A 26775-nucleotide genomic window follows, 5' to 3' on the forward strand; every position below is an offset into this window, starting at 1 on the left:
GAATCTCTTCCATCGAGATATCCCCAAATCTGAAATCGAACATATTCACTTATGCCGACTTTGACCTTCAAGCTCTGTACCGTCAGCGAGCACGCTGCGGCAGGGTAGACTTCATGCCAACCTTCAACTTTATTCTGAAACGAGCTATGTGTTTTGTAAATGAAATTTCTCAAGAAAGAGGTCAGTTATCATCGTTGAAGAATAAGCTACGGTTGAATCGACACTTTTAGACGGGGACGGAGGGCTCCAGGGCGTATCAGGCAGTTAAAATTGAAAAAAGAAGCGGGACTAACTAGAAGAGACAATTCAAAGGATATATATGTATATTCATTATACTCTAGAGCCAACCAGTGTACTCTATCATAATCTATATGCGAAAATATTTACAATGCATATTAAGAAAACGAGATGCAATATTAACAAAAAACAATTCAACTGTCAGTGTTGGCACAGGTGAAGCTGCTGCTGCTGGTATCGTTGTGAATAGCTGTACCAGAAGCATACAGTCCAAGGACACACAGGATCAAGCCAAAGAGGGCGATGGCAATGTTGAGAATGGTGAGACAGATCTTGCGGGGACCGGCAAACCACTGGCCGTAGTTGAGGTGCAGCCAGTAGATACCGGAGAGACCGTAGCTGAACCAGGAAGCGAAGAGAGCACTGATCAGACTGTTCAGATCACTGAAGACAGGAATGGCCTCGGAGATGATCCACGCAACAATCCAGCAAGAAACTCCAAGAGCGATCCAGAGACCGATGGAGCGCTTGTTACGTTGGTGCATCAGGCCAGACTTGGCGCAGAGACGGAAGTAAATGTACTTCAAGCCAATGTGGCCGTTGACGACACCGGCACCAACAATGGTTGGGATGGCAATGCCGTAGGCGATCTTGCTCATGAGGGGTCCAGCGGAGTTGAGGGCGGGAGATTGGACGTCAGTGCCGACATAGAAGTAGATCACAACGGCGGCGGTCAGGTAGAGAGAGATCTCGAAGCCCTGGAGCATGAACAGAGACTTCTTGAAGTCGCGAGGAGTCTCCATCTCGGCGATCAGACCAAAGAAGGCGACATGAGCGCAGTAGGCGAAGACAATGTTAGACACAGCCTGGAAGGCGGTGTACAAGTCTTCGTCGACAGTAGCCTGGATCACACGACCAGGGTGGCTTTCAACACCCACGGAAATCATAGTGATCATGACAGCGCAGAAAATGCTCAGGAAGGAGGCGAAAGAGATCCAGGTCATGCCCTTCATGGTTCGGGGGATAGAGAGGGCGATGGAGAGGACCATACCGACGACACTGAAAACGATGGAACAGGTGCCGTGGTTGGTAATAGTGTTCATCATGACACGGAAGGTGAGGAGATGGCTGCCCATGACGAAGATACAGAAAAGGAACTGGCCAATACCGAACAGTTCGCGGCCGAAGCTGCCGAGGAGGATCTCGCCGGCATCACCCAGGTTTTGGATGTGAGGGTAACGTTCACGGAAGAGACCAATGTTGTATCCAGTGTATGTTGCGAGCAGGCCAAGGCCAACAATGAGAATGATACCTGGGACAAGACCCAGGGTAGCGACGGCCGAGGGCAGTGACAACACACCCAATGAAACGGACTCGCAAATCATGAGCAGGCCGCATTGCCTAAAGTAGGTCACGGGTTAGCATACTGTGCCAATTAAAGAGGACTCAATGATACATACCACCACTTCAAGGTTTTATACTTAATCTCAGCATACTCCTCGTTACCAAAGGCATCGTGGACTTCTCCAGACTTGAGCTGGCCCTCCTCTTCAAATTGAGGTTCATCGGTCCGTTGTGCGATCTTATCCTGCTCGTAAGCGGGAGGAGCAGTGTTGACCTCCATTCTGTCTTGTTGAATAGCAGAGAGAGGGTTGAAAATTAAACAGGAAGATGGGTTGTACGGAAGCACAAGAATATTCCCACGAGGAAATAAAAAGAGAGAAAAGAGGATCTGGCCATCTTATTATTGCGGAACCCCAAACTCGCGTGTCGGGATTTTGCCCCATGGGCAACTCAATGGAAGATCCATAGAAAAGTCGATGCACACGATCCATTCGCCAATGACCGTTTCATTTCGGTCCGAATCCGGAATATTGGCCAATGATAGCGCCGGACTTAGGTCGCTGACTCATTTAAATTTGGTGATAGAAACTCCATCAGTACCACATTGTTCTGATCGTTGACACATACTTCCCAGGTGGTATCTACTTTAATATACAGATCGTCAGCTTTGTTTCTTTTAAGGTTTATTTATTTGCTGGGGTAAAGAGCCTATCCCATGCAGATGGTTGTATTTTTTTATTTTCGGCTGCATTTCTTCTATACCTATATACATATTTCGGTAACTATTGTACTACTATGATTATCATTTTTGATATCGGGATCCCTAATTCTCGGTTTCTTCTCGGACTTTCAAACTTTTTTTTACCTTTCACCGGTCATGCAGGGCCCCGGTGTGCTCTCCCCCGGTGCGCCCGGTGGCAACTCAAATTCCGATCCACTCCGGAGTAGAGAACAAACTCCGGCCCATTTACTATGGAGTCTTCTGGCTTTAATTTTCTTCTTTGTTTTGCCGCCCTAACTATCTCTCTAATTTTAACCTTTTTTGAAGAAATAGGATCCTGCCTAATAAGTTATAGTGCCCGAATGACACGAAAATATCCGCGTTTTTCCTTTATTTATTTGGTTTCTATTGTAATATCCTGGGATAAGCTTATTCTTGATAAGCAACAAGTGGCAATCGAGTCTCGTGACTTGCCAAACCACCCGGCCGATCCGACTGGGGCTCGGGCCAAAAGGTCAATTTGCAACTTGCATACGGAGTTGTAGAAGGATCCAGGGATTTGATATTCCTTTGACAAATGGTCGTAAGTTCGCTCATAGATAGCATTATCATTATTGTAGCACATCCCGCAGGATCTGAAACTGCTTTCCGGTAGTGGAGAAAGATAAGAAAAAACCACACACAATTCTATATTGTACAATTTTGTAGAAAGGTGAAGCAAAGATCACAGCTTGGCCTTATACAACTCCAGGCTGAAGCGTAAAACCTAAGCGCGCTAATCCCAGAACAGCAGGTACGATATGACTAAGCAAGTGCAATCCATGGAAGGTTCACATAGTACTAACTGTTTATGTATTAGCGTTATGCTCGGTGATCCAACGATATCAGTTAGGGCGACGTGAACTTGAGGGACTTCTAGGTTGATCATTCGCCTTCTAGGGTGATTCCCCCGCAAAATAGTGGACTCTCACTGAATAACATATTTTGTGTACACCTTTGCTATATCAGTCAGGTTGCCCTTATATACTATGTGGATGGCATGAATCCGCAACACCCAACGAACCCATGGCAGTTGCCACGGTCTCTCTCAGACACAGAGCTCGAAAGAATTTTGGACGAAAGTGGACAACCTTGGTTAGAAGAAGATGTGTTTGATTCGAATCCTTTCGACTCTAGCCTATTTGCACTAGACCCTTATAATCTCGAGTGGTCGCAATGGATGAGCCGTGAGTCACATGAGACACAGATGCCTGGTGGGGGACTTGAACCCCCAGATCCCCAGATCCAGACCCCATGTATCTCACATGATCCTGGTCCTTCATTGGAAGGGAATATCAACCTTTTTGCCCCGCAATCGGATCTCGCCAATGTCTCACAATGGCTTGATGGGGCATATCGGCCTCCTGTGTCCTGCAGCTACTGTCGAAGACATCGCCTGCAATGTTTGATCATTCGAACCACATCTGCAAACCCAAATCCAAAGACATCTTGCTCGAGCTGCGTGGCTTTGTTTAGGGAGTGCAGCCTGGCAAGGGGCGAGAAACGCCTCCCGTCGGGCTTTGAGACTCTATCCCCAGTTTTGGGCCATCTTCACGGTGTCCCGGAAGATGAAACCGCAATTACAGAAAAACTAGAACTGGGCGATGAAAGAAAAGAGCCCAAGCAATTTATCAGAAAGGGAGCCAGAGTATTACGCGAGTGGTTCTATCAGAACCAGGAATGTCCCTATCCCACGGAGGCACAAAAGAACCAACTCTCGCTAGAAACCGGCTTCTCTCCAAAACGCTTATCAACTTGGTTTGCAAATGCCCGTCGCCGCCAGAAACAGAAACTCCAGTCGTCGGGTCTGGCTTCGACATCACGTACTCGCGCGAGCTCTCCTATGGTCAAAGGAACGTTGGCCTCCCTGACTCCCATGGAGCGATGGCAGGCCTCTCCACCGGACGATGAACCTGTCCCAGAGGCAGCAATTCAAAATGCTATCATGTCTGGATCAATAGAGTCGGAGCACAGCTTTGACCCATTTCAACTAGATGGGTCTCGTATGGACATGTTCAATTTTGACGAAAGTTCCTCGCATCTGGCCACCTCAGTATCCAGCGTCGGAAGCAAAGCATCCGAGACCTCTGAGAGCGGCTCATCGGCATGGAGCCATCATTCTTCTGGAGAGACAGGGTTATCCTTTCAACTATCCAAACCTAGCAAACCAAAACGCATTCGGGGGCGACAACGACCAAGCGGGAATTATCAGTACAGATGCACATTCTGTGCACAATCATTCAAGAAAAAACACGACTGGTCACGCCATGAGAAAAGTGTCCACCTCGCTCTTGACTCATGGGTATGCACCCCCAATCTTAATAACGTCCAACAATCATTCGACCTCCAATCATCGGAATGCGCCTTTTGTGACGTGTTATTCCCAACGCCAGCCCACTGGGAAGAGCATGAATTTAATGTCTGTGTCGAGAAACCCGTCCAAGAACGGACGTTCAGTCGAAAAGATTATCTGTGGCAGCATCTACGTAAATTTCACAGTTGCACTAAACCGCCTGTGCCTGACCTCGACGCATGGCGTGGGTCAGGCACGAACGTGCAAAGCCGCTGTGGATTTTGCGGATGTTCCTTGTCCACCTGGCCCGCGCGTGCGGAACATTTGGCTGAACATTTCAAAAAAGGCTCTCAGATGGATGAATGGGAAGGTGATTGGGGTCTGGATGCTTCCACTATGAGCGTTCTGCGAAATGCTGTCTTACCATCTCAACGCCTGGCAAGTTTACCTACTTGAGGAAAAAGTAATACGAATTATGAAGACGTAATGGACATAACATATGCGAAATGCTCTTGTGATCATAACCGAACATTCGCACCCTAGTGCTCCACTCCTTGCCATTCACGATGATACCAAGTCCCCATGCCCAACATGAAAAGGACAATACTACCATCTCTAACCACATCCTTGAACAATTGTACTGCCATCCCCATCCCAGACTTCCCACCGAACAAAACCTTCCCACCAGTCAAAAGCAACTCCCCAGTAACGAAGATAGCATAGGGACTCTGAGCCGTTGCAGGTGGTGGCGGTGAAGTACCAAACAAAGCAACTGAGGACCCAATAATAAATAGCAAATACCCAGCAACCGCCAGTGCAAAGATAGTATGCAGAGTCTTCCACACCTTCTCGCGCTTCTGCTCCGCCTCCGTTGGCGCCGCTCCACCAAGCATATTAGCAAGGAAAGGTGGCACGCCGAGCATGGTTGCGATGGCGGGAAGTGATGAACCGAGACCCGAGGCACCTGCTCCTGGTGGTGCTCCAGCTCCAGCAGCACTAGGATCACCACCTGGAATCGCGCCCATGAGAGAGTTCAAGAGCTTGATGGTGGGGTCTTCGTCATCCGGGCCTGTTCTTTGTCCCGAGCCTGCGCCTTGTTCAGGTGCGCCTTGTCGAAGCATTGCGCGGAACATTTCCTGCTGTGCTTGCAAGGAATTCGGTGCTTGGGGGTCTGGGTGCAGTCCTTGGTTCTGGTCGGGAGCGTGTTGGCGGAGCATCGAGAAGAAGGCTTCCTGCTGGGCACGGATAGCTTCCGGGGACTGCATGTCTGGTTGAGGGGATGGCGATGCGCGGAGCTGGGATTGCGGTGCTGGGGAGGGAGATGCGGAGATTGCGGGTTGGGGGGATGGGGATGCTTCTTCACGCTCTGTTGGTTTGTTGTTAGCATCATGTACAAGTGTGGTCGATGGACATCGGAGCTAGAGTATCGAGCCATGAAACGATGAATATGATTTTCAGTTCGTACCTGCTTGTGGCGTGCGTCCGCTCAGACTGGTAATTTTGTCCAGGCGCGCTGAGCCTCCTTCCTTGATTTTGGCCTCACGGCGCTCACGGCGCACGCGGGCAGATCGTTGAGCTGGTGACTCTTCTGACATTGTGTATGTGATTCAAGACAATGAATTATTGTGGTGTCTTGAAGGCGAGGTTATCCGTCTAGGAACGAGTGGGACGGGGTCACAGGTCTTGAGAACCTGGAGGTTGTGCTCTGGATGTCAGCCAAGTCCCGTGGCGATAAGAACACCCAACCTTGGAACTCTACGTACACAAATCAACTCACTACAAACAACTTCATCCAAGATGATTCAATCTGCCGGGCTCTGTTTCTCAATAATTCATTAATCTCAGTGATCTTATTCAACTGCATTAACTCGGCATAACTTTGAACTAGCTCAGGGAAAGTCAACACGGCATTGCTTCTAGCTCTTTGTTAGGTGTTTAACTGTCTCCGTCAACGATCAACATACTTGAATTAATGAAAGCTCCCTTCTTGCCTCACTTGAAAGACCTACCTGAATGCGATCTCTTATACAGAACATCCGGCTTTATGTGTATAACTCGTGATCATCGCCTTACTAGAGACCGCCAAGCACCATTAGCAATGCCGTAGGGCTTAGCGACGACAACTATCTTTCAACTGTTACCTCAACCTCTTGATAGCTCGATGAGTATACCGATGAAGATGAAAAAGTTCAATGCCCGAACACTCAACGCAGGGCAGCCCTAAATGTGGATTGTACATTATGAGGGAAGAAAATGATGTGAGGGTATGGATGAATTGTTTACATATCATTTTCTATTTTTAAGATATAGCAAAAGATAGCAGAACATGCTTGTCAACACTCAAGCTTCATTTTTATACTGCATGAGACTAAATATCTTTAGTAGCAAAAGTCTTGTACAAGTTGAGTAAAAACATTCTCAAATTGCCGAAGACTTTCAACCTCAACCCATTCTTCCTTGGCATGCAAACCCTCTCCCGCAGGTCCATATACGATTGAAGGAACACCCACCGCACCAAGCAAGGCTGCATCGGTCCAGAAGGGTCCAGACCCAACGACAGGCTCACTTCCCAAGACGGCAGAGGCACATGCAACGGTCTGCTGCACAAACGGATGATCAGTCGGCAATTTCTGCGTCGGTCGCGACATCGTAATGCGAGGGTTGGCGTATTTGAAACGAGCATTCTTAAGCGTAATCCCCTCCAATAGCGCTTTAATGTCTGCCAAGATAGATTCCTCTGTTTGCACTGGGACTGTACGGAACTCGACTGTGATGGTGCATTTATCAGGGTAGGAAGAGGGCTCTTCGCCACCCCGGATCAAGCCACAATGCAGCGATGCCTGACCCAAGAGATCATCTGTTGGCAACTGGGACTGGTACTCCTCCAGAGCCTGCAGGAACCATCCGGCATAAATAATGGCATCTTCTCCAGATGAAGGATCGGACCCGTGCGCAGCCACTCCCAAGATATCAACTTCGACCCAGACGAATCCCTTGTGAGCAGTCAGGACCGCCCCCTGGGTTGGCTCAGGGAGAACAGCCGCGTCAGCACGCCAGCCGGCCTCTATTAGGTCCTGAGTTCCTTGCGAGGCATCCTCCTCGTCTGATACCGCAGCCACGATGATATCGCCCCGAGGAACACGACCACTGGCTTTTGTGGCCGAGAGAGCCGCCAAACCTGCGGCCAAACCACCCTTCATATCGAGGCAGCCTCGTCCAAAGATAACTTCCTTGCCATCCTTGCTCCCAATGGATCCAGAAAGGGGATCTTTTTCGTAGCTAGAGAGACTGACAGTGTCGATGTGACCGTTGAACATGAGAGATTTTCCACCTCCACTACCACGCAGAACTCCAACAATGGATGGTCGTCCCGCAACCTTCTCAATCCAATGGTATTCAATATCCCGGTGGGAAAACCAAGCTGCAAGATAGTTCGCAATCTCAGTCTCGCCCACTCCATCGGCGACGGACAGTGTCGGGTTAGAGGAGTTGATCTGAGTCAAAGCTTGAGTCAAACCAACTGCATCATCGACACAGACATCTTTCGGAATAGAATATTCACGTGCACCTTCAGTGCTGAGGAGGACTACGACAGAATCCTTGTTCAGAAGAGATCCTTCCTTGGATGTAGCCAGGTGTCGCAGGGCAGCTAGCGATGCACCACCACATGGCCCAGCATTCACGGATTTTGAATGCAGATATTGTACTGCACAATGGCTTTCATAAGACGACACCGTAACGCAGGCATCGACTAGACGCTGTAGATCAGGCCAAGCAGTAGAAGACACTGTACCACAGTCCATGCCATCCATGATGGTCCCAGAGCTCCGCACAGCCACCAGTTGTCTGGCATTCAAGCTGGAAGACAGACAGGCCGCCGTGTCCGGCTCGACAGCAACCACAGACATGGGGGTACCCTGTGACTTGCAATATTTCGCCACTGCATGCGCAAGACTGCCCACGCCAACAGGGGTAACCATCAGGCTGCCTGGGAGTTCAAGGCGGGCAAGCCCATCCTGAATCTCATTCATCATAGTCGAGTACCCTTCCACAATCCATGCAGGAACATCCTCGTATCCCTCGAACGCAGTATCCTGAATAAGAAGCACGCCCTGTTCAAGGCTATTCTTCAAGGCCTCTTGCACAGCTTGATCATAATCTCCCTGTACAGCAACCAAAGTTGCCCCTTCGGAAGCAATGAGATCACGCGTTCCCTGGTCCAAAGAGCGAGGAACGAAGATGCGCGCCTCGATGCCGAGCAATCGAGCCATAAACGCAACTGCCCTTCCATGATTTCCCATCGATGCAGTTGTCAGAACAATTGAGGCATCCTTTGCTTTGACTGAGAGCTCATCGAGGGCAACTGTAGAAGGCAGCCCGAGGCGTGCTGCAACCGCTCGGAAGCATCCCCATGACGCACCAAGGACTTTGAAAGAGGGTAGACCGAACCGGTTGCTTTCGTCTTTGACTAGAACAGAACGAACGCCTAGCTCCTTTGCAAGCTCTGGAAGTTCGACTAGTGGTGTTGGCGCATAATTAGGGAAGGATTGGTGGAATTGTGTGAGGCCTTCGATCTGCGGAGAGGTGATGCGCTCATTTGCTGCCGCGGGGTTGAAGTAGATCGGCCGGCGATATGGCATTTTGGCAGTGTATATTGTGCCTACTGTTTATAATTTACGACAAGTCCGGGAGTTGCAGTTTACTTATCTCCCCCATTTCTACCCAGATGTAATTGTAGTAAGTTGAGCCTTCCAAGGACATGGCGCCTTCTGGTGACAAGTGGGGACTCAGAATCGACTTAGCCGTTTTTCTGCGCCTTCTCACGACAATTCCTTTTATCTTGGTTTGAATCTTTTTTTTTTCTATTTGCTTCCACTTTCTGTTCCATTTTTTGGCGTCTTCGATATTTCGGTTTAGGAAGAATATAGGTGTTGAATTTGGCAATTCGAAGGGGGCATTTCCATTTGACATCTATACCCGGATCTCCAAATCAGTACTATTGTCATCGCGGAGGAGAGGGCGAGCATGCTGATAATGGTGATGGGGAACTTCATCGTAGATGAGAGATGTGCGTTCTTGGGCAAGTGGAACCTTGGACTGGATATCAGACTGTGTTGTTATAAGAAGGATAGACCTAGCTGGATATATCTTGAATGGATGGGAATGGTCTTACCTTTATACCTCTTCTTGTAAAGAAAGGAGCGTCTACATCCGAGAGACGATACTACCATCCAGACCCCATGGCCTCCCGCCTCCCGTGAACTGATCACCGTACTTGGTCCTTATCCCGATGAGCAGGATTTTGATGAGCAAGAGCGCTGGCGAGGTCGATGACCGCAGGTGCAACGCAACCTCAACCCTCGTTGACCCCTGGTTATATTGAACCAGTCCACCAATCCCCCGGCCTGTTAGTCGTGCAATCCATGTAGTGTAGGACTGGCTTGATGCAGCTAGAGAATGTCCGCATGGTTCTCTTAGTAAAGTAGATGGATAGCCGGTAGCAGCTGCCTGTTCATTCTGGTCTTTCCACTTGTCTTGGGCTATGTAGAACCAGGTTTATTCAGTAACATACTGGCCTTCTAAGGCTTTTTGCGCCGACATATACTGTATATAGGGCAAGGCCAGTAGCCTCTCCCAGAACTTTTGCGCTCAGGCAGGTTATCTCTTAGTCCAAGGATCTGTGATTAGTCTCCCAGAGCGGTTCTCTACCTGCCTTGCTGTATGTCACTATTTCGCCCATAGCCAATCGGACAGATCTCCATGTGACGCGCCGTTAAAGTGCCACCATGATTGCCGCCAACCAATCAACGCCCCTATCGTCTGTTGGTTCTCTTGAACCCTTAACGGCTCAGCCACTTTGAGCTGAGACATGGGAGAAATAGAGTCATTTTTTTGCGCTTGTTCACAGCAAGCAAGAGCTTCTCTGAGTGCCTGCCACTTGGAAGTCTCGGCTCCGGAATTCATCATTGGTCACAAAAGGAGAGCAAAGAAAGCCCCATATCACTAGAGTGATTAAATGACTGTGGCAACTTTGGAAGAGGAAGCAGGCCATGAGCCTCGACAACTCCGCTTGGCCTCTATCTTAGACTATCCCCGTGGTGGCACCGTGATTTGCTATGTTAAAACCTAGATTCCGCGACCTAGTCATCAGGGATGCCAACAGAGCGACACCCAACAAATTCCCCAAATTTAACCAAGCCCAACCGATTAATACTATTTGAAAAACGGTTGCTTCCCCACTCCAAGGTCGGGCCGGTCCGGCGCACTATGATTGTCCTGTGAGAATGGAGTTTTAGAGCGTGTCTTTGTAAACCTGACATTACGTTGATGAGCCCAGTCCTGCCATGCCCTTGCGAGCGGGCACTCTATTCTAATCAGATATGAAAGTTTCCTGTGTGCCTGCATTCGTGGATAAGAGCGGTGACAGGGTGAGACCTCACTGGCTGTGCTCCATGACTCAACTCGAAGGCCCAGTGGTTGGATAGATCCTTACCTGGAAAGTGAGTACCTTTGTCCATCAAGGTTGGCCTGTGACCAGGCAGCAAACAAGGTTACTGACCAATCGGGCTGCCCAGGGTGACTTTCGACCACGTCGCCTGTTCGTCTGACGCCGGCGGTATTAGCTGTATAAAGAAGCAGGCTGTCCACCAGGCTAAGCGCTGAGATCCAGCACCGAGCCTCACCACGCCCCTGCTCAGAACGAGAGTCTTATATACTTGCCCGCTAGTAGCAGCCAGGATCAAGCCCACTGCTTCCCAACATATTAATATCTTCATTTCTCAGAGGATTAGTGCCTGCCACCTTCCCCTTTACACTCACTAAATACACTTCCAGTATTCCTGCGTGACTTTCAAAGGTACAAAATCCCCTTCCTCCCATCGTTCCTTCTTGGCCAGACCTCTTTTGCTCTTCGTCTCCCTTTTTTTTTTTCTTTTTCTCTTGGGCTGACTACAACACTCTATAAGGTCATCGCCTGACCCAACTCCAACATGAAACCCCTCACCTACCTCTCCTTCCTGCTTGGCATCTCTGCAACCACTGCCCTCGCCGCTCTCCGTCCAGACGCAACCCCCGACGAGGTCGCCGCGGCGGAAGCCGAGTGCGGGACCCTGGGCGTGATGAGGATCGACCCAGCAGAGCTGCCCGAGGGCGTTACGATGGCCGACGTCCGCATGTGCGCCGACCATCCGCTCGGCCCCGGGGCGTACCTGGGCCCGGATCCTGGTGCTTTTGCCAGGATCCGTCGGTTCTTGCCGAGTTGGGCATTTTGAGAGGACAGCCTAGGGGCTGGATCGAGGCCCTGTAGGTAGTCCAGCATGCAGGCTTCTTCTGCTCACGCGCGGGCTAGTTTTTGGTACCCAGTCTGGTTGCCTGCGCTGTGCGGTGGAGCAGCTGTTTGGGAATGAATTTTCAAGTGTTAGCACAATGCTCACTTAACACTATTACCTTCTACATATATTTCCGCATTTGTCCCAGATGCCCTGTCTACTATGGTCATCTCCAATACTAGGTTGGCCTCGATCGTCAAAATGTCTTCCTCAATAGTCTAACATCAAATCTCGAAGATAGGTCTTAGCTTCCGCAGAACAATCATTGTTTGCGTACTAGTCTCCAGCACCACGAAGAGGTGTCTATCTTTTCGCCAGAGGGAGCAAACGCTATCAGGCCACGCGGAGGCACTACCATTTAAAAGCGCAGGGTATAAGTGGCTCTCATGTGATGGCCTAATGGGGCTTAGTGCTGGGTACAAATAAACCCAACCTTTAGAAAATCAGGGTAAGTGCGATACTATCATCGAACTAAGAATCACGGTATAAACGGCCCTGTGGTGCTGTTCCATTAAAGACATAGTCTAAGTAATCATAGTTGCTCACTGATCACAGTAGACACAGAGTGTTACTGAGTACGGAGTAATCAGTGAGCATCTAATGAGCATCTACATATAATCAGTCATCATACACGTGACTAGTCTAAGCTCATCACTGACCCTGAGCTCGTGCTGAGATCTCTGAGTGCCTGAGTCTGAGCGCCCTCATGAAAGCGGCGGCAGCCTAAATAGGAAAACCCCATCCGCTAGGGGAAATCCGGTAAACATGATTACATATGTAGCCTTGAAGATCTTTCGTTGTTTGTTATTTTTTGGCTCCATATATTGTAACGGCAAAATATAATCATTTTGCGACAAAGAAAAAGAATAGAGAACGTTGACTGTTCCAAATCTATCTAGAGTATGTCGAACATTTTTATGAATCATGCTTGTTCATTTTACCTTCTCTGCCCGGGACTGATCATAATGAACCACAGCTTCGAGAAGAGCTTGGGTGCCGAGAGCACTGCGAAGGTCAGAATCCAAATAGTTTAATCAGTAGAACGAGACTTACCAATCCTGAGGACTACAGTATTCTGTTGGGTGGTGACTAACGCCATCCAGACAAGGGACAAATATCATCGCCGAGGGACAGTGCTTGCTAGTGTAGACAGTATCATGACCCGCACCACTGGTCATGAGCATTGATTTCTCTCTGCCAACGAGCTGATCAGCAGCCGCCTGGATAGATGCCACGCAGTCGTCGTCGAACTTGACAGCTGGAGAGTCTGTATCTAATGTCCAGTCAAAGGTTACCCCCTTGCCATCCTGAGATGCAATAATCTCAAATGCCTTGAGACATTCATCTTGTACGGCATGAACCACATTATCCTGTGGGTGCCGAATATCGAGCGTGAATGTTACTTGCGATGAGACAGTGTTGGTAGATGCGTTCGAAGGAACCCTGATGATACCCGTAGAGGCCAGGGCGTCATGCTTCTTGGCGATGTCATGCGAAGCTGCAATCATCCTTGAGGACGCAAGCAAAGGGTCCTGACGGGCACTGAATGGTGTTGTTCCAGTGTGGGCGTCTTTTCCGTAGACGGTCATAGTCAACCATCTGTATCCTTGAGCACCGCGGACGACGCCGATTGACCGGTTGTTCTCTGGGAGAATCGGGCCTTGTTCAATATGCAATTCGAAATGAGCTCCGAGTGGGTATCCGGTGGCCGGATCGCTAGAACAAGCAATATCGCCTAGATACCCGTGCCTTTCCAGCTCGGAGCGGAGAGTAACAGTGGGGTCATGGATATCTCGCAAATCCCAAGCTTTTTGAATCGGAATCGCCCCAGCCCAGACACCAGAAGAACACATTGATTTGGGGAACCGTGCACCTTCCTCGCTATCGACTCGTATTAGTGACAATCTCGCGAGAACCATCGCAAAGTGATATTTACTTGGTCCAGTTCACCACTCCAACATCATAGTTAGTTTTGAATCCACTCTCTTTCATCGTGCGCAGAACCTCCAGTGCGGCCATCACGCCAAGGATGCCATCATACCGACCGCCACGAGGCTGGGTATCGAGATGACTTCCCATTGCAATCATTGGCGCAGTCGAGTTCAACCGCCCCGGCTGCCTGGCAAACATGTTACCCATTTGATCAATGGACAAGGAGCATCCCAGCTTTTGAACTTCGGCGGCAAACCACTTGCGCACGCGTGCATCATCGTCATTGAGAGTCAGGCGTGCCATGCCGGTATCCGTTGGGTTTCTGTCATTGCATTAGATTTGTTCCTTGGTCCAAATATTTTCATACATACTCGCCATATTTATGTGCAGCACCCCATTTACAGGTTTCGTGCAAGGTGTTCCATAGCCTGTCTGAATTGATCTTGAGACCGGACGTTGCTTGAAGTCTGGTGGCAGTGGAAAATCGCCGGGCATTGGAATGCAGAGCGCGTGTTGCGCGTTTGCCGTACATTATGTGAGAGCCAACGCTGTGTATTTTTGCTCATTGAATAGGACTTGAAGTTTGGAATGAATGCTTAAGTACAATTTTAATGAAAGTATTTAGTTGGGCAGAAAATCGGCCTTGGGATCCCTTGCCGATCGAGGAGTTTGACAGCGCCTTCTCACAACAGGTGTGGGTACGGTCGCAAGGGCCAAATAACCTGACAGATTCAAAATCAATTATTCGGCGAGATATTACTGGCAAAGAATAAAGAAAGAAACCTTTGGCGGCTCATCGCGGAGAACGCCTTCCCGCAACATGTAAACCCTAAATTCGCCTTGGGGAACCTATACCTGTACACGTATACTCACTACATGGGCTTGATCGCGAGACTAATAAACCAAATCATGAAAATCTTGTGTTTCGAAGTTGCCAGAATAACAACAAATCCTCCCAGCAGATCAGTAGTGCTGGAGACTCACAGGCACGGCATAACCAGCGAGTATGTAAAAGTACAAAATATCCAAGAAAAATATATCACTCATCAAACCCTCAGATACTCAAGATCGACAACAGAATCTAGTACATATCAACAAAATCCCATGGCTTTCTACCGAGTGTAGCCCTTACCCCGGCAACAAGAACCAAAACATTGATCTCCTGGCATTGGTTAATATCTTTGAATAAAACAATACATGGTCAGAGTATACCGTTATAAGTAACAGAAGCTGGAACAGCATAACAAATCACCCTTGCTTGATTGCTGCAGCTGGGTCAGAGGGAACGACATTCACAAATGTGAGAACACCTTACTCAGGATATGTTCTCGACTCATTAGATATTTTCGATATACTGTCACTGGTAGACAAAATAGACCGAACTTTGGTCTTGATGTTGTTTCCAATTTCTTTGCCCGTCATCTTGGGGTTTGTCTTGTTCTACCTTCCAGTTCTGATGTTTGATGTTTTATTTGAGTTGTATCACTGACACAAAATAGATATATTGGAAGTTCTGGTTCAACATCTAGATCAAAAGGGAATCTAGCGCGTTTATATGCCTTTTTGCTCCAAAGTCTGGACGTGGAATTCCGTTTTCCGACCTCCATGTTGCCATGACACATCTTATGGATTCCCGTCGGGGGCCGCCGAAGTCCATACATTACGATATAATCGAAGGAGATCTTTACTATTTTGTCACAATGGACAACACAGCTCTGCCTGATCTACAATGTTGGCTGGTAGATGGAGCTAGATCTCTGGCTATACAGATTCAAGATCCCTACACCAATTGGAGCGAGGCTTGGTGGTTGGTCCCTGAGCTGCGCGTGGCTGCATGATTTTAGCGTCATCTTTCTTCAATTTGACTTGCCCTGCATCATAAGGTTACAGGAATACATGTGTTGTTCCTTTATTGGATCCATACTGGGGGCTGTGTCGCATGAGGCTGACTCGCGTCTGGTGACAATGTTGGGAGCTCATGAAATCTTGCGTTGATTTCTCTCCCTCTCTTCCTCATGGGCTACATACGCATGTATGTTTATTGTTTTCAATTTTGGTTTTGGACGACCATTCTGCACAGATAATCCGGGCGAGAATGAATGCCATCGTGGCGGCCAAAAATTAAAGCCCTTCACCGAAAGCAGTAAGCCCCCCATATTCGCCACCACCCCGTCCCTGGATGGCACCCACAATCGGAATCCCTACCAACGTGCCGAAACTAACAATAATGAATGTTGTCCCGTTTCGCTTCCCGCAATCCTCGGTTGCGCACATTTGAGAGATAAACACCGGAGTTAGGCTAAAAGCAGGACCACTCCAAAAGCTCAAGAAAACGGCGTAGCATATGATACCAGCCAGGCTGTTGCCAGCTTTTAACCACAATGCAAGTGTCAAGATTGAGCAAATCAACGAAGTCAACACCATCACGTTAAAGCGACTTACTCGATCAGCTACCAGTCCTTGCAAACATCTTCCTGGACTTGCAGAATGCCCAGACTGTTTAATAGCCCCATCGACGGAACCATCACGCACCAAGCTCCCAACACGACGGACCATGCTTGCAGACCTCTTTTTGGGTACTTGTTGTTTTTCGGAGCCTCAAGAGCATCGGGAGCGACGTTAATTCCGGGCAGTGCTGGAGATAACAGCATGTTCATCGAGCTTGTATCTAATTTTTCGTGGCGAACATAGAACAAATTACAGTTATATCTGCTGCCCAAATGTAGAAGAACCGCCGAAAAATTTATACAATCTCCTCACGTTCTTTCTAATTCGAATGTTGGTGTCAAATTCAACATGTTGTATAGAGCGATTGGCCAAGTCGATCTTTGATTGGACAATGTCGCTGAGCTTAGAAATACATACTCGGTGAAATAAGATGGTGATTGGTCCAAGAGGTCATGATGTTCGGCGGACTCCAGACTTGTCCCACTATTTTCGGATCTACACATTTTCTTTTGATCCCTAATCTAATACGATTTGATAAGCATTTTGGAAAAACACCAGTTCACCTCCTAGAAGCCATCTATGCATCCGCCCAACCGTTAACGAAGTTTGAACGAGTACCTGAGTGTCGTAGATGCATACGCATCGCCACCAACAGATAGACTATGGCGAATCACTTTCGAATCGATACTCGAAGAAATCCATACACCACACCTAGCGACTCTGCAGGCAGGCCTCCTATACCTGCACAAGCAATACCAGGGACGTCAAAGTGCCGTCGCCGACAGCCCTTTGGTGTGGTCATTCGTCGGCATGCTAGTTGGTCTAGCAACCTCACTAGGCCTCCAATGAGAGTGCCGACCAATGGGTCTGCCCGCATGGGAACGCCGACTGCGCAGAAGACTTTGGTGGGCTATGTACTCCGAGGACAAATGGCGCAGCCCGCTGATGGGCCGTCCGCCGATTATTCGACACAATGAATGGGATGTGACAGATCTCGACGATGATGACTTTCAGATCGACACTGAATCCTTGACGCTGGACAATGAAGCCCGGGAGGCTCTTCATGCACTCCAGTTTCAGAGCTTCGCACGTTTATCGTGTCTTGCCGACGAAGTCCAGCATCGCCTATAGTTAGCTCCCCCACACAAGCGCAGAATCCGAGGTTAGCATGCTCATCCAATTGTCAGTTCCCTGCTCGCCGCCCAACGCCTATCATCCAACTTCCCCGAATCACTCGAAACAGCACGCTCCTTGCTGGCGAGGCTAAAAGAGTGGTACTCCCAGCTCCCACTCAGCCTCCGTCATCAGAGCAAACCCTTCCTCCAGAAGAAGCAATCAAACTGCCTCCATTCTACCTACAGTCTGCTCGAAGTGTTCATCTTCCGCGCCTTGCTCAGACCAATGGTCCGCTCCGCAGCCCCACCACGCCTAATCGAGGAGCCCCAAGATAGCCTCGCAACAATGGTAGACGAGTACATCGCACATATGATATCCGCGAAAGAAATCGACCCAGTCCCCGCGATAGACAACGACACGGGCAACGCAGTCCTCAAAGCAGCAGAGAACTGTGCCGCAACCATGCTCTGCTCTGTCCTGCGGATGTCCTACGATCTATCCGCATTCTAGTTCTCACGGTGTCGGATCGGTTTCGCGGCTCTTCCCAGCTTCATGATGCTTCTTATGGTCCAGGTCCCGTCGAAAGAACACGCTCTTCGTTCCCCGGGATTGGTCGATATGTGGCGACAGGCGCTTGTTCGGGGTCAATGTCCAATGATGGATCTTGCGTTGGTGCGATCAAATGGACCGCATTGGATGGGTCTGACCAGGATTTCTTGCCAGGATACGTGCGGGAAGCTATTGAGTGTACTCCGTACTAGCGACTAATAATGAATATTGGAGACTTTGTAAATTTGTTAGGTTTTATTCTGTATTAATATTGTTGGGCCTGCAGCCATGGAGTTAGTGCGGCCTTTTCTCGGAATCCTTCCATGCATGCACACCGGAGTGTGGTACGTATGGGGATTTGAGGGGCTGTTCCCACAATTTTGATTGAAAATATCGCAAAATTCACTGTCCTTATTGGGCGACTGACCTCGGGTTCTTCCCGTAAGAATACTGTTTACATTATTGTACAATATTGTACACTGGACTGTACTGAACGTATCGGATACCAGTCTAAGAAATTTGAATTGCGAAGATTTGTTGGGAAGCGAAGTGGGATGAAGTGGGATGAAGTGGATCTTAAGTAACCTTTTTTTCTTAGCTGCAGTGTGTTGTTCACATTGATCTTCGGGGTGCAGTTACAGTTACAGTGAAGATCGTGAAAAGTGGACATGACAAGTTACAACGTAGTGTTACACGTAGGGACTCTAGCTAGCCATCTGTTATTGAACTGAGTAATATCCCCATATGTATATATAACTATATATTTACATATAGTATAGTTAAATTTATTAGTATAGATAAACTTATTTAAAGATGTACCCTTAATGTAAGCAGAATAACAGATTGAATGCTTAAAACATGCTTAAAACCTGAGAAGTGAGACATAATAATCACTGGCAGTCCCACAAAACCCCCCACAATGGAATTCAGCCTAACAATGCTAACTCATACAACGTGTATTGTGCAAAATATATAATGCTGTGCAACAAGGTATTACATGTTAAATGCGGTGGTTTCACCCGTAGGCAGTGTAAGTCGATGTAGGCTTAATAATAATGCGACCGGTGCGGTGTATCTTATGAAAATTATAACGACCTAGAATATATATAGAGAATATAAATACCAATGTATGATCATCTGATTAATAGTGTCAATAAAGAACGCGGCTCGACGAAGTTGACACTAAAGCGACTAAAGAAAGTGGAAGTAATTGGCGGTTCGCCGCTTGACGCACATACAGTATCTCCACTCCCCGCAGTTCTCGGTGATCCGGTCTTGTGATGCGCCGAGAGCTCGAGGTTCTATAGGGTGAACATTGGTAAAGTTTTGGGATACTCAGTCCCTAAAATTGGAACCTGACATCATGATCAATAATGAATGAATGACATCGTATCAAAGTTCAATGGACCAAAAATCATCAGATCCTCAAATATATGAATTCGGGGGTCTGGCCCGAAAAACGATAGCCGTGTATGTATTTATTGAGGTACTTGCATCTCCTGTGGCCCGCACTCCCCTGGCCCGTGATGACCCCGGGCCTTGGCTAAGCCAAGTTAAGCGGGGTCAGGTTCGGACAAAGGGTTAGTTATACGGGATCTCCGGTTAACACCAATGGGAAGCAGAATCTTAGTCAATTACCGTGGGCTTACGGGGCAACGGAAGATATTTGACAGACCCGCATGGCCGAACCCAATGTATGTTGTAGAACAATATTGTACTAAGAAAGGGAATCATGTGTTGCATTCAAGAAATAGAATGAAAGTAAAGAAAATATTATAGATGTAGATGTAGGCAGAGATGTAATAGAAATAACCCACGATGATAGAAGTAATGGTGAGAATATTCTGTTTCTGTTCGAAAAGAGTAACCTAACCGCCTGCAGCCGTAATTTATGTGCACGGACCACCCCGGATATGGGTGTAAAAAGACTTAGGGGAGTGGCACATCGCTCTCCACCTCTGTCTCTTTCTCGCCTCGGACTACTAATTGTCGTGGATCCCCTGCATTTGGAATAATTTTTACTTTTCAATTATATTCTCTCCCCTCTTATACCCCTATGTGTCTATAATCTATTTCTATAAAGAGTATGTTGTTAACTTCCTCAGAGCTCACTCATCCCACCTTACACTACCCCACATTTCGGTCGCAATTGCTTTCCCCTGGAATGATATTCTAACTGTCATAGAATTGATCCCTCAGTTTGACGATTTCACATTGTCCCTTTTAATTGAACCCCGCAATTATGTCGGACGGCCCCGTTCAGCCTCCCAAGCCCACAGTGGTAAGAATTACTCGACTATGGCTTCAATGGCCAAAACACGCAGATGGATCTTGGTTAATATTTTGATTTTCTTGTTGGAAATAGGTGCTTGAAGCACACGAGGTCGACACTTTCCACGTCCCTAAAGCATTCCACGACAAGCACCCCACCGGCACCCACCTCAAGGATATCAAAGAGTACCAAAAGCTCTACGATGAATCCATCCGCAGTCCCGATACTTTCTGGGCCCGCATGGCCCGCGAGCTCCTCACATTCGACAAGGACTTTCAAACCACACACCACGGTTCATTCGAGAATGGCGACAATGCCTGGTTCGTTGAGGGTCGTTTGAACGCATCCTACAACTGTGTCGATCGCCACGCCCTCAAGAACCCAGACAAGGTCGCCATTATCTATGAGGCTGACGAGCCCAATGAGGGCCGGAAGATCACTTATGGAGAGTTGATGCGCGAGGTGTCCCGCGTAGCCTGGACCCTCAAGGAGCGCGGCGTGAAGAAGGGTGACACGGTCGGTATCTACCTGCCCATGATTCCCGAGGCCGTGATCGCCTTCCTCGCCTGCTCTCGCATCGGTGCCGTGCACTCCGTCGTGTTCGCCGGTTTCTCATCCGACTCCCTCCGGGACCGTGTCCTGGACGCCTCTTCCAAGGTCGTAATTACCTCCGATGAGGGCAAGCGTGGCGGCAAGGTCATTGGCACTAAGAAGATTGTCGATGAGGCCATGAAGCAGTGTCCCGATGTGCACACCGTGCTGGTTTACAAGCGCACCGGCGCCGAGGTGCCCTGGACTGCTGGCCGCGACATCTGGTGGCACGAGGAGGTCGAGAAGTACCCTAACTACCTCGCCCCTGAACCCGTCAGCTCCGAGGACCCTCTTTTCCTTCTGTACACTTCCGGTTCCACCGGTAAGCCCAAGGGTGTTATGCACACCACTGCCGGTTACCTGCTCGGTGCTGCCATGACCGGCAAGTACGTGTTTGATATTCACGAAGATGACCGCTACTTCTGTGGTGGTGATGTTGGTTGGATTACCGGTCACACCTATGTTGTGTACGCTCCTCTGTTGCTTGGCTGTGCCACCGTTGTGTTTGAAAGTACACCCGCCTACCCTAACTTCTCCCGCTACTGGGATGTTATCGACAAGTACGACGTCACCCAATTCTACGTCGCGCCCACCGCCCTGCGTCTGTTGAAGCGCGCCGGAGACGAGCACATTCACCACAAGATGCGCAGTCTTCGTATTCTCGGCTCGGTTGGAGAGCCAATTGCTGCGGAGGTTTGGAAGTGGTACTTCGAGGCTGTCGGCAAAGAAGAAGCTCACATTTGTGATGTTCGTTTCCCTCTTGGAACCCCTTGGAATTTTTGCTGACTTTTGGTACTACAGACATACTGGCAAACCGAGACTGGCTCAAACGTCATCACTCCTCTCGGTGGTATCACCCCCACTAAGCCCGGTAGTGCTTCGCTGCCTTTCTTCGGTATTGAGCCAGCTATTATCGACCCTGTTTCTGGGGAGGAGATTCTCGGCAACGATGTCGAGGGTGTGTTGGCCTTCAAGCAGCCCTGGCCCAGTATGGCCCGCACCGTTTGGGGTGCTCACAAACGGTATATGGACACTTACCTGAACGTATACAAGGGTTACTACGTAAGTGTCTTACCATCCAGCGCGATAAACACAAATCTGACTTGATTAGTTCACCGGAGATGGTGCTGGCCGTGACCACGATGGTTACTACTGGATCCGTGGCCGTGTTGACGATGTTGTCAACGTCTCTGGCCACCGTCTGTCTACCGCCGAGATTGAGGCCGCACTTTTGGAGCACCGTAAGTAGCCAATACACCAGGACACTGTACCACAGCTAATCGCATCCAGATTCCGTTGCTGAGGCCGCTGTCGTCGGTATCGCCGACGAACTCACTGGCCAGGCTGTCAACGCCTTCGTCGCTCTCAAGGAGGGTAACGAGACAACCGAACAGATCAGCAAGGACTTGGCTATGCAAGTTCGCAAATCCATCGGACCTTTCGCTGCTCCCAAGGCTGTCTTCGTCGTCGAGGACCTCCCCAAGACTCGCAGTGGCAAGATCATGCGTCGCATCCTGCGCAAGATCCTTAGCGGCGAGGAAGACAGTCTCGGTGATACTTCAACGGTAAGAACATGCTTCCTTTCAACGCACCTGCAAGCACAAAATTCGAACCATACTAACGTTCTACAGCTCTCCGATCCCAGCGTTGTGGATAAGATTATCGAAACCGTCCACGCTGCCCGCAAGTAAAAGCTACGAATTTTGACGATAATGACGTTGGAGCAAAATTTCTGATGGAAGTATGTTGGTCGTCCGTACTGACTTCTCCCGGGCCGGTAGGCTTTTTTTTACAGTTTTGAATCATTTTGTACTTGAGATTCCCTTGGCTCGCTTTGAAGCGATGTGAATATTATCTGGCTTTAGATTATATTGAATCACACTGTAGGGGAAATGTGGGTTTGAAAACCCACAACGTACTGTTTGTAGAGATGTGGTTTCGGTGGCGCTGTCGCCAGTCGTTCAATGGTCTTAAATAAACATGAATGCTTTTACTTTTCTAGGAAAAATTGTCAATTCATGTCCGAAAGATTTACTAATGAATGATGTCCTAGCAAGCCTATGAGCTCTATTCAAGCCCGCTCAATGTTCACCACGTCTACCCTTTGACTGAGGCCACTCAATTCGCAGACTCTGGCCTGTATTTCTTATCCAGCAACTCGTCGGACCGCACCGAGACATTCCCATAAGTCTGTCTCCTCGAAAATCTCATCCTCGCCGACGCAAATCTTGCATGTGACTTGGGCATGTTCCTGTGCCTGGGTTGAGAACTCAAAGGACAAACCGTTGTAAGCTCGCGAAAGACACATCCAACATCTTACCAAATGATCGGTCATCAATCCCCATTTCTTGACGAGGAGGGACTTACCAGCATATGGAAGTTTTCCGCCCTCCATGACACACCCAAGTGATTCAAGGCACGTCAAACAGGAAGTGATGGTTTTCCATGGGTGGTTCTGGACAGATTCCAGCATCGCAAGGGCCATATAAGGATCTCGGAGATAGATGTAGGGAACATGAGATGCTGGGAGTGCATGTCGCGGCTATCTTGGCAATGACCGGTTCGATAGTAGCTACTTTAAGATCTGCAAAAGCCACTGCCAACTCATGTATGAGTCTCCATCTCTTTTCCAGAATACTTTTCTCCTGGATATTTTGGCAGATAATGCAATCACATTTGAAGCCCCGAGTCTGAAAATCTATTGCTGAGTCTTCGCCAGGGCTGAAGGGCGACTGGTATCAGAACGTGTTCTCGGTATCGGGGAGTAGGTCCTGTGAAGCCCGGACAATCATCATGTCTCCGATAAATTAGTGCCGAGCGGTGCCGCAGCATGAATGGTTGACCTATCATACGAGGGTCCATATCCTACAGGAATAGAATTCGTATCGGTTTTCTGGTGAGAAGTTTGCTATGCTGGTTGTGTGGGCTTCGCAGGTGGACACAGGACGGCCGAAGCAGTTGTATGATATGATATGATCCGTTCGGTGAGAAAGCTAAAGTTGTTAGCGGGTTCGATTGAGTAGTGACATTGGATGGGTTGAAGCTTAGGTGTCCACGATTGGCTGGACATCTACCTCTGAGACATCGATGGATTTGACCTGGGCATGGTAAAGGTTGATAAAGAGCATATCACATATGGTTTCTTGTACAGTTTTTGAACCGTCTTCTCCATAATCTCTACCTGCAAGCCGATAGCCATGGAGTCTCTATCTGTGTTCATCAATAGCATGCGAGGCTGGTTCCGTGCAACTTCATTATAGAAGGCATATGAGAAGGCTTTCTCGCAAAGAAGAAGATCCCCGGCTTTGACTTCTCTTGTTGTGGATAAACGCCTTCTTTGAGATGAGTTGGGCCTCACACATCCGGGTACGATGTACGTGGCACAGTCGATTTTAAGTGGGTAGTGTGCTGTCGCTTCTTTGTGTAGGGTCTTGAATGGATAGTTGCCCATCTCCTGCTCTGCGAGTCGAGTTAAGGCGCGATTCAGCTTTGTTTTCACAATGACCATTTTTAGGTATTTCTTTTTAAGGACTGGAGGAATGTCACAGCCCTCGCGAGATCTCTGGAGGCCATAGAGAGCTTGGAATTTGAGAAATAATGTCTTTTCAGATGGAGTGGAGATTCAAGATGCTGCCTCAAGAGCGCGAAGAGCAGCATCAAATTGCTCAGCCTTTATAAAAGCCAGCGCACGTTGGACTGGATATGATTTGTCTATGTGCCTAGGGCTTTGGACTAAATAGCGTACATTTTAGTCTGTGTCAATTGCCATTGTCCTATAGTTTCTTACCATTCAATAGCGAACTGGTAGTCATTCCTGCCAAACGAAGCATTGCCCTTGAGCTTCCATCTGTTGGCACAATTCGAAAACTGCACATTCGCACTCTTCCAAGGCACTGGAGTTAAAGGATGCCATTCTTGGATGAATAGGACATCGGAAAGGTGCTCGACTCGGACCATATTATCTCCATCAGCCGAAACCTTCAAATAGGGCTCTTTGGCAATTAAGACAGTTCCTTTATGAGTGTCTTTGTCGGCAGAAATGTCTTCGCGGTTGAATAGTTGCAGCACGAGTACATTGCTTTCCTCCGCTTCCACGATGAGCACAAGTGCCGTCAAGATGTTAGTCGTGGTATTTGATCTTAACAGAGCGTAAGATCCAAGGTGATAAGTTTCAAGGGTCATGTCTTTGATCATAGCCTTTTTCAGGATGTCCAGTAAAGTGACATAGGGAGCGTAGGCGGGAGGAACGATGAGTGAAGGTCATTATCTTCAAAATCCCCCTTGTGATCCATCTGTCGGCGCGCGAATTGAGTAAGTACCTTGTCGCGTGACTTTGGAGGATTAGGGTGCTACCTTTTCCAGGACTGATTCTCTCGAAGAATAGACTTATGTACTCGTAGCCTCTTCATATATGCTTGGGCTTTGGAGATTTTGTGGATATCCATATTCACACTTCAGTACAAGATAAATAAAGCTCGGGTTTGCTGGCGAGTCGGTGAGAGTAACGTATCTCAGTGTCTCATGGGATTATCAAAGTCAAACGTTGTTGGTAAACAGAAGGACCGTGTAGTAAAAGTTTGGTAAACAAGATAAGATACTCTGGCAAGCTGGTGGACAATCTTCAGAGTTTTCTGTGGTAAAGTGAATCTGAATTGAATCTCGCCTAGTCTTCAAGTTGCGAGAGATACATCAATCAAAGCCATAAAACTATACGCTCCGTAGCCAGCTTTACTAGCTTACTACATCTAAGACATTCGGCCTCCTTCAGGAGCCTCTATCTTTTCATGAAGCTTTTAGATAGCGAATACCTTGTATAACTTATTGGTTAATGAAAATACAATTTTATCTTCCATTGAGACTGCCAACAGAAGCTGCAAAAAGGCCCAGCCTGTCTAGAACTCTTCCTAGGCGCCAATGAAGAGCGAAAGCGGTTGAAGACAAACCCCGATAGGTCTGAAATTTCGGGAGGAAGCATAAACCTATAGGAAGGTCTAATTAGACACAATTCTCCTAGCATCGTAACTTCCCTGCTTCAACCTCTAGAACCTATACCTGCGGAGGGATAGGACTAACCTTAGAGCTCATATTCTGGTACATACCATATAGAAGAAGGTCGGGCGACACACACACTCCGATAACACCTGATCTCTTGATATATTTCCAATGTATACATCTTTCTACTGTTTTTTTATCCGGGAAGTTTTCAGGTGTTTCTTGGCATTTTTTGGAATCTCTTCTTGATCCCTTTCAATCACGGGTACATTGGTCTATATTGGCTACATAACTATATGTAACTATCTCCTAGAAGAGACCTGTCTTGATATGTCGCAAGTTGAACCACAAACTCCTCGCACTCTCAAATTTCTGGACTACAGAGAAATCCAAGCATTGATACGAGATGTCATCCAAAGAAACATGTCAGAGGAAGGGTTGACACACATGCGTAGATTGGGTCTCGATATGACCTTGAGGATATCGTCAATAAGTCAAAGTTCGGTCTTCTTCCATGATCAAATTCGTAAAATGAGCAATCTGTCGTAAATATTTTGTATACATCGTGTCCAAAACTCTGGAAACAGAGTAACTATGTCGAAGGTATGTATCTCGGTGCAAACGGTGAGTGATATCTACAAGCTCTGGGAGCAATTCACCTTTACATCACTTATGAATGACATGGCAAGCTGGGAGAATAAAATAATTGAGAAATGTGAGCTGCCAATACACTATTGAATCAATTTATATCAACAGACCGAGAACAAGAGCATTGTGTTGCTTTGCATTGAACCAATTCACGTCAGGGATTATCAGGCACCGAGAGTGTCACGTGATGGAGCATTGTGGTCCGGCCACAGTCACCTAAAATCCTGACTAAGCCCCCAGCAAACTTGACTTCTTTTCTGTCGCG

The 26775-nt window shown here is 48.1% G+C and overlaps 13 protein-coding genes across 13 annotated transcripts; 4 read left to right on the forward strand and 9 right to left on the reverse strand.

Annotated features, from left to right (window-relative positions):
- Positions 1-431: 431 nt before the first annotated feature.
- N7529_004078 (uncharacterized protein) lies at positions 432-1861 on the reverse strand (the record flags this gene model as incomplete). The annotated part of the gene is made up of 2 exons (XM_057239605.1): positions 432-1638; positions 1698-1861. 2 exons carry the CDS (start codon positions 1859-1861, stop codon positions 432-434), a joined length of 1371 nt encoding a protein of 456 aa, XP_057098900.1.
- A 1480-nt stretch (positions 1862-3341) lies between these two features.
- On the forward strand, positions 3342-5090 carry N7529_004079 (homeobox domain-containing protein; the record flags this gene model as incomplete). Its single annotated transcript, XM_057239606.1, has 1 exon — positions 3342-5090. The coding sequence occupies one exon, from the start codon at positions 3342-3344 to the stop codon at positions 5088-5090; it is 1749 nt and encodes a 582-aa protein (XP_057098901.1).
- An 83-nt stretch (positions 5091-5173) lies between these two features.
- Positions 5174-6229, reverse strand: N7529_004080 (uncharacterized protein; the record flags this gene model as incomplete). The annotated part of the gene is made up of 2 exons (XM_057239607.1): positions 5174-6000; positions 6100-6229. 2 exons carry the CDS (start codon positions 6227-6229, stop codon positions 5174-5176), a joined length of 957 nt encoding a protein of 318 aa, XP_057098902.1.
- A 783-nt stretch (positions 6230-7012) lies between these two features.
- Positions 7013-9274, reverse strand: N7529_004081 (putative diaminopropionate ammonia-lyase; the record flags this gene model as incomplete). The annotated part of the gene is made up of 1 exon (XM_057239608.1): positions 7013-9274. The coding sequence occupies one exon, from the start codon at positions 9272-9274 to the stop codon at positions 7013-7015; it is 2262 nt and encodes a 753-aa protein (XP_057098903.1).
- Positions 9275-11623: 2349 nt separating this feature from the next.
- On the forward strand, positions 11624-11905 carry N7529_004082 (uncharacterized protein; the record flags this gene model as incomplete). The annotated part of the gene is made up of 1 exon (XM_057239609.1): positions 11624-11905. The coding sequence occupies one exon, from the start codon at positions 11624-11626 to the stop codon at positions 11903-11905; it is 282 nt and encodes a 93-aa protein (XP_057098904.1).
- Positions 11906-12894: 989 nt separating this feature from the next.
- On the reverse strand, positions 12895-14426 carry N7529_004083 (M20 family metallo-hydrolase; the record flags this gene model as incomplete). Its single annotated transcript, XM_057239610.1, has 4 exons — positions 12895-12967; positions 13016-13843; positions 13899-14216; positions 14266-14426. 4 exons carry the CDS (start codon positions 14424-14426, stop codon positions 12895-12897), a joined length of 1380 nt encoding a protein of 459 aa, XP_057098905.1.
- A 1589-nt stretch (positions 14427-16015) lies between these two features.
- N7529_004084 (uncharacterized protein) lies at positions 16016-16545 on the reverse strand (the record flags this gene model as incomplete). The annotated part of the gene is made up of 2 exons (XM_057239611.1): positions 16016-16253; positions 16349-16545. The coding sequence occupies 2 exons, from the start codon at positions 16543-16545 to the stop codon at positions 16016-16018; spliced, it is 435 nt and encodes a 144-aa protein (XP_057098906.1).
- A 658-nt stretch (positions 16546-17203) lies between these two features.
- On the forward strand, positions 17204-17968 carry N7529_004085 (fungal specific transcription factor domain-containing protein; the record flags this gene model as incomplete). The annotated part of the gene is made up of 2 exons (XM_057239612.1): positions 17204-17472; positions 17530-17968. 2 exons carry the CDS (start codon positions 17204-17206, stop codon positions 17966-17968), a joined length of 708 nt encoding a protein of 235 aa, XP_057098907.1.
- Positions 17969-20249: 2281 nt separating this feature from the next.
- On the forward strand, positions 20250-22561 carry N7529_004086 (acetate--CoA ligase; the record flags this gene model as incomplete). Its single annotated transcript, XM_057239613.1, has 6 exons — positions 20250-20288; positions 20373-21617; positions 21672-21932; positions 21982-22111; positions 22161-22435; positions 22502-22561. The coding sequence occupies 6 exons, from the start codon at positions 20250-20252 to the stop codon at positions 22559-22561; spliced, it is 2010 nt and encodes a 669-aa protein (XP_057098908.1).
- Positions 22562-23016: 455 nt separating this feature from the next.
- N7529_004087 (uncharacterized protein) lies at positions 23017-23732 on the reverse strand (the record flags this gene model as incomplete). Its single annotated transcript, XM_057239614.1, is given in 3 exon segments — positions 23017-23412; positions 23429-23602; positions 23616-23732. The coding sequence occupies 3 exon segments, from the start codon at positions 23730-23732 to the stop codon at positions 23017-23019; spliced, it is 687 nt and encodes a 228-aa protein (XP_057098909.1).
- Positions 23733-23914: 182 nt separating this feature from the next.
- Positions 23915-24378, reverse strand: N7529_004088 (uncharacterized protein; the record flags this gene model as incomplete). Its single annotated transcript, XM_057239615.1, has 2 exons — positions 23915-23968; positions 24004-24378. 2 exons carry the CDS (start codon positions 24376-24378, stop codon positions 23915-23917), a joined length of 429 nt encoding a protein of 142 aa, XP_057098910.1.
- Positions 24379-24492: 114 nt separating this feature from the next.
- N7529_004089 (uncharacterized protein) lies at positions 24493-25052 on the reverse strand (the record flags this gene model as incomplete). The annotated part of the gene is made up of 2 exons (XM_057239616.1): positions 24493-24589; positions 24658-25052. 2 exons carry the CDS (start codon positions 25050-25052, stop codon positions 24493-24495), a joined length of 492 nt encoding a protein of 163 aa, XP_057098911.1.
- A 20-nt stretch (positions 25053-25072) lies between these two features.
- N7529_004090 (uncharacterized protein) lies at positions 25073-25315 on the reverse strand (the record flags this gene model as incomplete). Its single annotated transcript, XM_057239617.1, has 2 exons — positions 25073-25201; positions 25265-25315. 2 exons carry the CDS (start codon positions 25313-25315, stop codon positions 25073-25075), a joined length of 180 nt encoding a protein of 59 aa, XP_057098912.1.
- Positions 25316-26775: the final 1460 nt, after the last annotated feature.

The sequence above is a fragment of the Penicillium soppii genome (genome assembly GCF_028829465.1).
Source record: "Penicillium soppii strain IBT 18220 chromosome Unknown utg000004l, whole genome shotgun sequence".
NCBI classification, from domain to species: domain Eukaryota; kingdom Fungi; phylum Ascomycota; class Eurotiomycetes; order Eurotiales; family Aspergillaceae; genus Penicillium; species Penicillium soppii.